General features: G+C 44.4%; 1 protein-coding gene across 1 annotated transcript in view; it reads right to left on the minus strand.

Moving 5' to 3' along the window:
* The window catches only part of GABRA3 (gamma-aminobutyric acid type A receptor subunit alpha3), a 1,474,619-nt gene extending 1,468,021 nt beyond the window's left edge, over nt 1–6,598 (minus strand). The window contains exon 1 of the mRNA XM_078685895.1: nt 6,552–6,598. Within this exon, the coding sequence (XP_078542021.1) occupies nt 6,552–6,589 (38 nt within the window). The 5' untranslated portion in view covers nt 6,590–6,598. The remainder of the gene's footprint in view (nt 1–6,551) is intronic.
* Nucleotides 6,599–14,083: the final 7,485 nt, after the last annotated feature.

The raw sequence follows: 14,083 nt of genomic DNA on the forward strand, positions 1-14,083 counted from the left end.
TCTCCTTTCAGTTTTTGCCCCTCCAAAATTTGCTCCACAGATCGTGGTTGCCTACAAGTCCACTCCCACCAAACTTTCCTACTCTCCCTGTCAGACTTTCCCGCTCTCCCCACTGGGCTTTACTGCTCTTGCTGAGCCAGCCCACTGCCCCAGCGCACCACCCACTCTCCACTCTCCAAGGCCCTACTTAATGGAGGCTGCAGTGCTGCCGTATATTGAGTGTGTCAAAGACTGGCCCAGATGCATCCATCCACTCCTAGACCATGCCCTCTGCCTGGAATCATGTTCCGAACACCACTGCAGCTACACCACAGATTAACTCTACCTACGAAACCATGGATGCCGCCACACACGCTGCTGCCGAGACCTTCCTCAGTCCACGTTGGACCCCTTTGCCTGCTCACATTGCAACTTCACATGCCTCCACACACCCACTCTCACCACACACACACAAACTGCACCCCTCATCAAGTCAGACCTCAATGCCCACAATCACACTGCACTACACACCCATCCTGCACAACAACACTCACTCGCATGTATGCTCCTGAACACGCTTACTCTGCAAGCATTCCATGGAGATTTGGGACCTTATTAACTCTAACACACCTGCATGGCCGGACTGGCAATGGAGGGCACCAGGCGTATTACCAGTGGGCGGGATTAGTGGGGGACGGTTTTAGACCAGTTTTTGTTATTGAACGCCGGTTTTGCAGCATCGTTGCAATATTGCCCACCTGTAACAAAAGCAGCATCAGTGTAGCAGCAGTAGTGTTTCTACCAGCACCCCTCTGGGGTCTGGGCTGAGTTAATTCCCAGGGCTGGTTTACATTCTCAGTCCGGCCGTGTGCATCGGACCTACTCTCACGAAACCTGGCTCAGCCCCACACCGGCACCGGACATAGCTGCAGCCATCCCTACTGTATACAAATTCCTGCACCAGGACTGACCAAATAAACCAGGAGGAGGACTCACCATCATCCAAAAAGACACCATCAAGTGTATCTCTTACACTGACCCAGAAGCCACTTTTCTGGAACTTGTGCACCTAAAGCTTCAGACAGACCGTCAAACCTCTATCCATCAGGGACACTGCAACAATCATTTAGATAGTCTACTCATGGGTGCCCACAGACCCCCACCCCCACCATATGTACAACCTGGGAAAAGCCACGATCAGCACTGCACTCACCTCTATCATTAACACCTCCCTCAAGACAGCCACTTTTCCAGATAGGTGAAAACGTGACAAAGTCACCGCCCTCCTCAAAAAAACTACAGCCAACCCAAAGTACTCAACAACTACCAATCAATCGTGCTGCTCCCCTTCTCACCCAAAGACATCAATAAAACCATCAACCCACAATTCTCTGATGACCTAGAACACCACACCAGGACCTGCAATTAGGATTCCAAAACAAACAGAGCATGCAATATCCCTTATCGCTGGCACAGATAAATACGTGCTATCCTCTGTGTACATATGCCTTCCTCCTACTCAATCTATCCATCACCTAGGACACCATCTCCCACCACACACTCACCGACAGACTTTACACAGTGGGAAGACAAGAACCCGCTCCTAATGGATATATTCCTTTCCCTCTAAATGAACACAATGAGTCGGGCTCACAATGTTAACATCAGAACCCAAGGATCTCATCTGCAAAGATCCACAGGATCATCACTTAGCTCCATAATTTCCCCATGTACATGCATCCTCTGGCTAACATCATCAGATCCCATGGAATCAACATCATCTCCTACCCTGACTACACCCAGCCTATTTTTTTCCTCTTAGATGACATTGCCACCACCAAGAAAAACCTGAATGAATGCCCAGCGTGGCCAGTTGCATTAAAGAGAACTGTCTTAAGCTCAACAATGACAAAACTGAAGTGCTGATCTTCAAGACTAAGAGATCAACTTAGAACTCCACACGGTGACCCACCGAACTCGAACCTACACCCACCTTAACCGACCATGCTGGGAACCTAGGCTTCATCCTGGATGCCAACCTCATCATGTAGTCTCAGGTCAATTATGTTAGCTTCTCCTGCTTCCACATTCTCTGCATGCTATGCAAAATCTTCAAGTGGCTCCCATTGAACACCAGATATACCATCACACAGGCCCTAATCACAAGCAGATTGGACAATGGCAATGCAGTTTACACCGGCCTCCCAAACCATCTTCTTCATAGAAAACGCCGTCACCAGACACATCCTCAACCTCCCATGCCAATCCCACATCATATCACTCCTCAGAGAGCTCCACTGGCTCTCCATTGAAAAGCGCTGCTATTTCAAACTTCTCCAACATGCATACAAGTCACTACATTACACGGGACCAGCATACCTCAAGCACTGGCCTCACTGCCACCATTCCACCAGACAACTTCGCTCAGCATCATTCTTACTCACACACACACCCCGCATCCACAGAAGCAGAATGGGAGATTGATCAATTACCTATCAGGCCACAGAATCCTGGAACTACCTTCTCCAACACATCAGGGTCACCTCCTCGCTTCTTGAATTCTGCACTACCATCGAGACTGACTGCACCCAGGTCCAGCCTCACCACACACCTACTCTCACCTAATCATACCCTGGATATCCTCAGAGGTAACAAGCAGCCCTCTACAAATCCACCTTACATTACATTACATCTTGATCCACATAAAGAAGGTTGTGCCTCCTGCCGCCATATCTTTTTTTATTTCAAAGACAGTACAAGCTTCTTGTATGGCTCAGAGGATGCAATCCAGCCAACTCTGAGGGTCAGAGGTGGCATGAGCAGAATCATATAAATTAGGATCTGAGCACTGGAGGTGTCATCCTGTTTGATATTATTGATCATGACCAGGTGGGATTGACATCTTTGTTTCTGTTAGCCCTTGATCTGTGTTTCAGAGTTTCCCAAACAGGAGGTGTGTGTGGTAAGTAACAGAACACTGATGACATCAGCAGAAAGAGCACTGACATGTCAGGTGGGCAAGCAATCACAGTCCAGGAAGAACAGATGCTATCCATAAAATGTATTTGTTTACAGCTGTAGTACTTCCTATGTTTGTTACGTATATAAGAATGGTTCAGTTGGAACTGTTCAGCCACCACGTAGGTGCCAGTGGTAATATTCCCTACTGTTGCAGTGCCTTGTGCTATACCTCATTTCCCTCACTTGTACTCAGATGCAGGGGTCCACTGGGAGAGACAATCTCACATCCAGTGTGTCACTGTTTCAACCATCACACAGTTACATGCCTCCTTATAACCCTGCTCACAAGAGAGTGTCAAGACTGTTATTACAATGGGGGAACGCTGTGGCACAGCAGCCCAAATCTTAGCCATCAGGGCCTGGATCAGATCACAGTGAAAGGCAGACCTGTCATCTTTCATACTCTCTTTAGCTTTTTTTCTTTGTTTGAGGTTGGGCATCCATAAAACCTACAGCCCGCCGCATTTCTTACAGTGCACGATCACCATTACCCAAAATCGGGATATTACTCCCTCTCTGCTGCTCTCTCTCCAGGACAGCCAGAGTGTGCTCGATTGGAGAGCACCCAACCTGATTACCCCTAGTTGCAACCACTTTTGCCACTTTGAGGACAGACACACTCTTATCACCATGCTGTGCTTCCAGCTTGCCACCCATCCATTACTACTCATATTCTAGGCTGTTCTCACACTGAACATCTTTTTGTCAGTGCATGGTTCTGGTTTTGCTAGGGTCATAGGGGTATTTCTCTTCCACAGCAAATTTGCAGGCTTTCATGAATCAATTTTCACATCAATCATGTTAGCCTCATTTCCCCCACTCAAATCTTGCTTTAATAAGCAGCAATAGCTATTATTACTGTTGAATAATGAGGTATATAAGAGATGATTAGGCAGCAGTATCAGGAATCATGACCTGTACGCCGTGTTGCTTACCATATCCAATGCAAATAGCTTATATTTTTAATGCAAGTTCCCTACTGAGATACATAATCATGACTTTGCACTCATAAATGGATTAATGCATGCATGTGTAACTTTACCCTGGTATGTGTGATAATGATCATGATTGGGGGCCTTATTATGAGCTTGCTGGTCCCATGGACCGCTTTAATAGGGGTGGTGGGCCGAGCGCTGTGAGCTTGGCAATGCGACCTCTATATTATGAGTTGGGCGAATGGGCACTGCAAAGGCTGCCTGAACTGCCACTAAACCACAGAGACCATCAGCAGGCCACTGACCGTCAGATTTGTTGCGGCCATACGACAGTACAGGGGAGCTGCACCTCCATCAATATATTGAGTTGCCTGTTTCACAAGCGACCACGGCAGTCTGATCGCCAGCTTCAAGGGGGCGGTGACAATGGATTTATGATACGTACTCACCCCTTTCTTCTTCCAACCAGAATCCAATGTGGATCTCTTTCTCCAGGCCCCCTCTTTTTAGCAGGATTTTCACTCCGAGGATTACAACCCTGTTTACGGCGATCTACATGTGAATCCTTTTTGAACGATATACCCATTGCCAGGACTGCCCACATATAGGCTTGACCACAGTAATGGGTATATGGTATATTTCGTGCATATGTGTGCATTCAACACATCTGCAGTCGAAATGCACACACAAGCATTGATATATTTGTGAAGAATACTCACCCCCTTGATGTTTTTTCAGGAGCAGTGAGTGGGCCTACAATGTAGGAGATGTCCTTGAAAGTTACAAATTGCAAAGATTTTGAGTTTTCACAAAGTACTTCTCAACCCATTCCAACTTCAAAATGGTCCATGATTTATTTCTGTAAAAGGTAGTAGGAAACTAATTTTCAGGGTTCCAATGAGACGTGAGCATCGCCATAATTGGAGGGGGTACAGGGAAAGCAGTTTCACAACTGGAAAGGCATGTTTACATGCACCATTGTAAACTATGTCCAATTACACAAAATAGCCTTTGCATGACTGCAATTACACCTTTTCAAAACAGTGTCACAAATCTGCAACTGCAGCTGCTTTCTAGAAGTATGCAGGGAAACAATAACATTGACAATCCGCAACAGAACAGGTAAGTATGGATTTTCATACTTACTAGTGACCAGTGATCACATCTTTCGAGTCCTTTTCTTGCCAAAATCACTTCCCATTTCTCTAACCTCTCACCTATTGGTAATAGTCAGGAGGGAAGAAGCAGAAATAGTTGTCTTGTGCTCGTACTGGCCGAGAAGGCAATGGTTTTCACTCCTTATGCAAATATTCCTGGGCCAAGTATGGTTTATACTTCTGCACCCTTATTCTCTTGTGCTTTCACATCTGTTATCCATTGAAGTTATTTAGTGGTTAAGGTTGACAGTATGAAGGTTCTCATGGCTCTTTTTCTGTATCTAACTCCATTCAAGCCTCAAGTGGAGTCCATAAGACGAGAGTATAATTAGCACTGGGTCTTGTTGTCAAAGTGGATTGATGGTAGAGATTTTCCTACTACTCTATATTTTCCAGAAGACATCCTGCAGTTTTTATAGGAAGGTTCCAACAAAGGTTGGTCTATCTCTACATTAAAGCTACAATGGGTGGTCGTTAAAGCCTTTCATTTGTCATGGAAATTGGATCTGAATTAAAAATTGAGGTTTTCTTAAAGTGTTTGATGTTCTGCGACCTTTAGTTAGGAATATGCTTTCTTCCTGGGACCTTTTACTGGTGTTGGATGCCTTGTGGAAAGCTCCTTATGCGACTTTAAAGATGTTCCCGTCAAATAACTGACATCAAAGGTATAGGGCCAGATGTGCAACCCTTTTTGTGGCCAGATGTACGACCCTTTTTGTGGCTGAAAACGGGAGATCCACCCTCAGTGACTCACAAAATGGCATTTGTGACTCTCGCTATTAGGAAGGGGCATCCCTTACTATTAGCGAAGCACCATGCCATGTACTATTGTTCTGCGACCTCATTTGTGGCCGCAAAACTCTCACAGTTTACCACCTACTTCAAGTACGTGGTAAACCACTAGCATACAGGAAGGGGTCCCCAGGGGGCCTCTTCCCCTTTGTGAATATGTGAAGAACCACTGCCTACCCTTAAAAAAAGGAAACTGAAAAGTTACATTTTTCTTTTTTTTTAATGCATCCCGTTTCCTTTAAGGAAAACGGGACGCAAAAAAAATGCTTCATTAAAAAAGCAGTCACAGACCTGTGAAAACATCTAACATGGGCTTCGATTGGAATTCCTTAGAGCATATTATCAAGCCCATTATCGCCGCTTTATCGGCAGTTTCCTGCCGATAAAAGCGGCGATAATGTAACGCCCTTTCTTGATAATATGCCCCTTCATTTATTATCTCTAGGGCATCAGAAATTTGACAGTATCTCTTGTTTTCCTTTACATGAAATTCGGAAACACATAATAAGCGTAATCTATTTTGACACAACACTTATCTCTATCTCGGAGGTTGAAAGAGGATAAAGGAACGGCCCTTTATGCAGCATTAGGCTCGGATGTCTTAGCAAAACCTTTTAGATATGAGGTAGGTATCAGGGTTCTTAAGTAATACACTCCATCTACTCACCCTTTTCCAATTGGTAAAGAAGACAGCAGAAGCAGCATTCCAAGACTAACCATGCAGAATAGAGGTGTTGGTGCCGCCCTTAGTGCCATTGTCTTCAGAGGTTTCAAAGGTGAGTTGAAGGTCTTCAAGCCTGCCAGCCTGGATTTGATGGAAAATAATATATTTAGTAACAGGGAGGGAAAGCAGACTGACTAGCAGACATTCTCACAGAACATCATTGTGATTTACTTCTAAATTAATTGGTTCAATAGAAGTGTATTCTCATGCACTTTTGAAAGATATCTAGATTCTAGAAATTAATTTAGAGGGAGTGATAGTACGTCGTATATGTTTAGTTTCATTTCCAGTGTGGCTAGACGTTTGAAAAGACACACTAGAGCTAATAAAAAATTACCAAAACTTGACTCATACTTATTTTACTGGATAAAGGAAATATTACTATGTTCAAGGTGCAATACATCAGGGTTGGTAAAGGGACAAACAAATAAACGGATTAATAAATTGGCAGACACAGAGACAAACATAAAAACAGACAGCGGATTTAAGAAAACAGTAACAGTCAAAGCGGCAGAGACAAATCAGAACTGGTAGACATTGAGACAGGAGAAACAAATGCACATGTGTAGATGGACTAAAATAAATAGCACATGAGAAAGAAGGTGAGATAGAAGATGATAAAAGGCATAGAAAGGAGCAGATAAAGAGCTAGTCATACATAGAGATAGGTAGGCATGTTGAGTTTAGGGATATATGTTAATGTTTGTCTAATAATATGAAAAACTTGCTTCACAAAAATGAAAATTATGACAGAACACAGTAGAGATTATGAAATATTTCAACCCGATACAGAGAGACATTGTGAATGGCACTAATCAAGAATCTCATAGGGAATACAAGACTGTTAGGGCAGCTGCCTGATCTACAGTTACAGACAGGATAATGGGAGGATATTAATTTCTGTAATATCCCATTGCACTTATCTCAGTAATGTTAGGGGAGAGAAGAGAAGAGAACAGTGACACCAAAAAGCAACATGTAAACTCTTGTTGTATCCCATTTATGCTAGAACAGGGTTCTGCCATGTTCTTATCATTGTTGCATGCTTGTTCATAAGCAGCCTTGCTCCTATGACCCCATGAAGTGACCAGGCTCCAGAATCAGCCTGGATAAGTTTTCCACTGCTGAGAATAGAAGGATCCCACATTATAATAGGTCATACCATGCTAGTGGGTTGTAGAACAGTGGAAATGGCATTTTACCCTCCTTGAAAGCCCTCAACCATATAATTGTTTTGCAGTTAAGTTATAAAAAGGCTTGCAAATGAGGGTTAAACACAACACTGGAACATTCTTAGGATAGAGTTAAGTTTTATCAACACTAACATTTCACAGACTTTAGAACACAACTGAACTTGGAAGAAGACAAGGAGACGTAAGGACTAACTGCTATCAGCCTGATTGTGGACTTGAGACTTTGATACTAATTTCTCTTTGGCCCAATCATTGGCAGCTCTTCCCAAGGGTCAGATCATTTCAAGTCTCATCATCCCAGGAAAATAAATGGCATTGAAGGACATCTTTGTGGAAGAACCAGCTAACCACTGGGACTGGACTGTAGCTTGAAAGTGGCAGAAGGTATGGATGAGCATCCCTCCCACTCCTGTTTGTGCACTGATATCAGAAGCTGTCAGGACCAGGAGAGGGTGCCAAGGCTACAAGATAAGGGTGGTGCCTCAGCATTCAATATTGTCTCCTCAATCTCACATGGTGCATTTTGACACAAGAAACAAATCTTTATTAGGATCTCATATAGAAAATATCTGGCAATGTGGAGCCTTGCTCCAAACAAAATGATTTAGTATTTATTTATCGTTCGTTGAATGGGACAATCCATTCAGACATTGTGTATATCCCATCAACTATATTGCAGATGCATTAACGCCTATTGGGACTTGCAATGTTGTGGGTGGGATATCAGCTAGGTTGGTGATGGAGTATCCTGCAGGCCAAACTCAGAATTTGGCTGTCAATCCAAACAAAGAGAAGGAAAGTTGGCAAAGGGGCAAGGTACCCCCTGTGAGGAGAGAGTATGGTTGGCTGCAATTGTAAGTGTGTTCCTCTCAAAGCATTAGTAGCCAAAAGAAAAAAAAACAATGGAATCCAATATACCGAGCCTCATAGATCAATCCTCAGCCATCATGTCCTGCTTTGCCTTCTTGGAGGATTTTCTTCTCCAGAAAAAAAATATGAATCTTCAGTCTCAGGGGAAAAGGCAGCCAAGTGATACTGATGCTGAAGAGACCATGATGACTTCAGATTTCAACATGGACTTTCTTGAAACTTTAGATTCCATACTGAGGGTTGCAGTGGGACTCTGAATTCAGTGTTCTCAGATTCATAGAGCTCTCACTTACCACTGCTTCTTGTTTTAACTTGCTGGATAATATTTACTTCCATCTTACAAACTTAGACTGAAGGTAAAACTGTCGAGCCAGTTAAATGACTAGACTTTACCTGACCTGCATTCCATTGGGGTTATCCTGAAAGGGTGCTTCAGACCAAGACACCCATCTCCTATAGACTTTCAAGTTTTACCTTCCAATTATTTCGTATTGACCCTTCTTAACATTCACTGCTAGAATCATAACGCCTAATGACCTAATGACTAAGTTAGTTTGAGAATGTAATTATTTTATGTTTTGATTTTGACTTCAATGTCAATGTTGGTTATGATTGTATCGTTTACCCAAAGTTTTCTCTAAGAAAAGCCTACAGTTAGAGCCATTGCTACCAAGGACAAGAGAAAGATTTCTCATCATTTGAAACTTGACGTATCACACCAGATGCAATATCCTCCTTTGCTAACCAGAGTTTTGCAAATTGCACACCAAATGATTTGAAAGTAGGGATGTAATTTGTGGTGCAACTTATGTACTGTTTTACCTGTCAGACTGAGGATGGTCAAACATTTTGCCTTTCCCCTACCTGTTTTATTGATCTCTTTTAGGCCATAGGACTCTAACTTTATCATGCTTAACCAGTGCTAAAGTGCTTTTGCCAACTCCCTAAAAGATGAAAAATTGACTTACACCTAATTTCACATTTAATTTACTGATAAGTCCCTAGAAAAGTAGTATGCCATATACCCAGGGCTGGTAAATTCGATTCTGCTAGTAGGCCTGCAGTACTTATTGTGCCACCCTATGAAGTAGCCCTCAAAACGTGACCCAAGCCTGCCAATGCAACCTCTGAGCAATTTTAAACTGGCATTATGACTTGGCAAAATAAACCCCTTTGTTGGGCCTAAAACTCCCTGTTTATTGCACATCAGTCACTTCTAATGTAATACAATGAACCCTGCCCTATGGGCTGTTAGGGCTTACCTTAGCAGTGTACGCCCTAAACAGCCCATAGGGCAGGGTTCATTGTAATTAAAAAGCTGGACATGTACTTTAAAGTTTTTTTATGTCCTGGTGGTGAAGAAATGTGTTTTTCACTACTGTGAGGCCTACCTCTCCCATAGGTTAACATTGGGTTACCTTAGTACATTTAATTTGTGATTACATTTGTTCGGGAGCAGGTAGAAATGTCATTTTTTATGTGTAAGCAATTGTAACTTAAAATGCTCAATAAAGGTAACATTGGATTTTAAGTCACAATTCTGAAAATGCTACTCTTTGAAAGTTGGCATTTTCTTGTCCTAACCACTTGTTGCCTGCAGTCTGTTTTCAGGGTCACATGGCTAGGTGTAGTTGGCAGTTGGCTTTTGTGTATTCCTCCCATACAGCCACACAACATAGGATTGGGTCATGGCAGGATGGGCCAACAGAGCAGAATAGGTCCTGAGCTGTGCACCGACCTACATGCCCAGCTCATAGACAAATAATTTGACACTAGCCTATTGTGGTCCCAGACAAACTGAGACCAGGGCATGGAGGAAGGAATTCCAGACACTTCTGTGGGGGAACCCCAAAGTTTCTTCCACTTCAAAGCTGGTACCAGGTGTAAAAATAAGACCCTTAGACCGATTCTTCAGCTCACGTCTGAACCTGCAGACCGACTCTCAGAAGACCGCCCTTCTGCCTTTGGCCGGCTGTGTACTTCAGAGGACTGCCCTGCTGCAACAAGAGGACTGCCTTGCTGCCTGAAGTCTGCCTTGTGGCCTGAGAGGACAACCCTGCTGCTTGAGAACTGCTTTCCTGCTTGAACCTATGACTTCCGGAGTGACTCCAAGGACTAGTTGGCTGACCTTCTGATTAGAGCCTCAGAGACAGAGAAGGCTCCAATTATCTTTAAAATATCTTAATTCCAGTTCTACCTACTGGATTTTGCCATTTTGTGCATCAAATAATTAATTAAAATTTACTTTATTTATGTAAATTGAGGTGGCTTTTTTCTTCGTTTTGTTTTCACTTCATTACAGTTCTAGTGCTGCATAAATACTTTACGCATTTTCTCTAAATTAGGGTTGTCTTCTTTGTGCCAAGCTACCAGAGAATTAAGCACAGGTTCATTTAGTGACTTTTTGTAGTTCACCCTAACAAGATTTGTGGCTGTTGCTTGAGAAGGGTTTCATCCCCCTCAAACAACAATTTTCTCACACGTACCAATAGGCCTAACCACCAATTGCACATTCACAGGTTGTCACAAAACGACCTGCCTTATGAATATACATGAGGCAAGTAGCATTTTACAGCCAACTGTGTATGGCTGCAAGTGCAGAGATAGTGGCTTGCAATGCAGAGCAGACCAACACTCACGCAGCCATTTTCAAAAATGAGAAATATATTTTTACACAGGTACCTGTGTTCATTCAAGAGACAGGTGAGTCAGCTCCATTTTGGCAAATCAGTTACCAACATAACTGAAAGGAGGTAACATGTCAATAGTTTACAGCCACATTTGAGGTCATATACCACTGCTACAGTCTTTTGCAACTCACACAAATAAGGGGAAGGCCTCTTGTATACAACCCCCCCATTTGTGACAAAGAAATGGTTACAAAACAGCTTCTGTGATTCTATCAACCAATCATGTTTGTAAAACACAACTATTCACCCAGAAGGGTCAGCAGTAAGCCTAGGCAAAGCACTACACTATGCTCATGTAGTTTGCAAAGTTTGCGCTACTTTGCAGTACGCGAATTGCACCTAGCACAGTGCAAACACGCGTAGCGTAGTGCAGCGGTCATTTTTTGCTTGCTCGAGGTCCTCAACGTCAAGTTGGCGACCACGAGCAAGCAAAATGACATTCCCGTGAGACTTTTTCCTCGTTCGCGATCAGCAACATCAAGATGCCGATCGGGAGTGTGGAAAATAAACCTCCCTGAGAGCGTCTCAATGCGAGGAGGTCAGGTTTCTAATTGCGAGTGGTCTCATATGCTCACGACCGCTCGCGATGAGAAACTACCAGTCTGCGTTCAGACAGCTGCCGCTCGACCAGCAGTAAAAGACAGCTCGCACTGTGCAAGATGCCGTTTTCAATGATTGCACAGTGCGCAAACATCCGGCACTGGCAATCATCGCGAACAGCGCACTATGCAGTTTGCGTAGTGCTACATGTAGCTCGCGAAGTGCAAAGTTCAGTTCGCATAGTGCGAAGTGCAGTTCGCCTAGCTCGCATAGTGCGAAGTGCAGTTCGCCTACCTACGCGTGGCGCTACTTCCCGAACTACGCCCAGGGTTAGTCTGAAGTCACTGAGGGGGGAGGGGAATGCAGCTCCAGGATGTTACTGTGCTTGGTCGAAAAGCAAGGTATTGAGACCCTTCAGAAACTTGTTGAGTGAAGGTGTCTGTTGGAGGTGGAGAAGGAAGGTGTTCCATGCCTTAGCTGCGGGTAGGGAGTCGGAGCGTCCTCCTGTTCTGATCTTCCTGATGCGGGGAACTGTTGCAAGGAAGAGCTGGGCTGAACGGAGGGATCTTTGGGGTGCGTGGAACGAGAGGTGGTGGTTCGTGTAGGCTGGTCAGGTGTTGTGGAGAGCTTTGTGTGTGCGGGTGAGGAGCTTGGAGATGATTCTCCTCTCGACCGGGGAGCTGGTGTAGTGTCCGTAGGTATTGGCTAAGGTGGCAGTGGTGCGGTAGGTTGAGGACTAGTCTGGCAGCGGCGTTCTGGACGTTGTGGAGTTTGGGGGTGAGGTTCTTGTTGGCCGCAGCATAGGGTGTGTTCCCGTAGTCCAGTCTACTGCTGATGAGGGCGGCGTGGGTGACAGTTTTTCTGTGTTCGAGGGGAATCCAGTTGAAGGTCTTTCAGAGGAGGCAGAGGGGGTGTTAGCAGAAGTAGGTGACCACATTGATCTGGCAGGTCATTTTGAGTTTGGAGTACAGGATGATTCTGAGGTTGCATGCAAGGTCTGTGGGAGGGGGAGGGGCTCCTGTGAGTAGGGGGCCACCAGGTATTGCTCCAGGCATCGGGGTGTGAGCATTTGATGAGAACTTTGGTTTTGTCTGTGTTGAGTCCCCGGAAGCTTGTTTCCTTTCCAGTGAAGAATTGGCTTGGTAGTTTGGTCTGCCCTGGTCCCATGATGCACTGGGCCAGGGACAGACTAATTTGCATGTAGCCAGGTTCTGAACTGGGATGGTGCAGTGAGCTAAAAAACGGTGATGGATCAAGCTCTGATCTGTTGACTGGGTAGGAGTGTTCTGATTAACTCAGATACTCTGTCCATCACCACCCCCTTTTTGAAATTGTGTTGAGTTCTAGGCAGCTGTTCTTTATCCACCTGGTGACTGCTTTCATTCCTTCTTGAAAGTTGTGTTTGGGTTCATTGGATAGGGAGAGGATGAGTTGGGTGTCATCGGTATACGATATGATGTTGAGTCTGTGTGTTCTGGCGATGGATGTGAACGGCCATGTAGATGTTGAACAGGGTGCTGACATTGTTGCTGTTCCTGAGACTTCTTGAACAGGGGACAGGCTCTACCTCAAGCCTTGGAGAAACTAACACAAAGAATTTGCAGAAAGTTTAGTCCAATTCTTTTCACTGCACAAGACAGAAGCAGGCACTGCAGGCCAACACAGTAAAGTAGTAAGTCCTCCTCACAGCTTCTCCAGCTCTTCTTCTTGGCAGTCTTCTTGGTCCAAAAGAGCTGGTGCGGTGATACAAGACAGAAATAAAAGGAAACTATGATTTCTTTAGCTAATTTTGATGTTTGCAGAGGATTCTGGGTAGAAAAAATGTTGGGGGATCCATACAAATCTCACCTTCCTGGACTCCCCTGGTGTTGGACCCGGACATTTTTGCAGGGTTATCCCCAAACTTTATGCATCTTCCTCCTATTTTTTCCTGACCTGTTGTTGTTGGTTTTAGGAATCATAGCACTTTACCATTGCTAATCAATGCTAAAGTGCATATGCTCTCTGTGTAAATTATGAACATGGCTGGTTATCCATGATTGGCATATTTTACTTACTGGTCAGTCCCTAGTAAAGTGCGCTAATTGTGCCAGGGCTGGTAAATGCTACTAGTGGGCCTGCAGCGCTGATTGTGCCACCCACATGAGTAGGTCTGAAAAGGTAACTCAGACCTGTCACTGCA

Source organism: Lissotriton helveticus, chromosome 4_1 (assembly GCF_964261635.1).
Source record: "Lissotriton helveticus chromosome 4_1, aLisHel1.1, whole genome shotgun sequence".
Taxonomy (NCBI): Eukaryota; Metazoa; Chordata; class Amphibia; order Caudata; family Salamandridae; genus Lissotriton; species Lissotriton helveticus.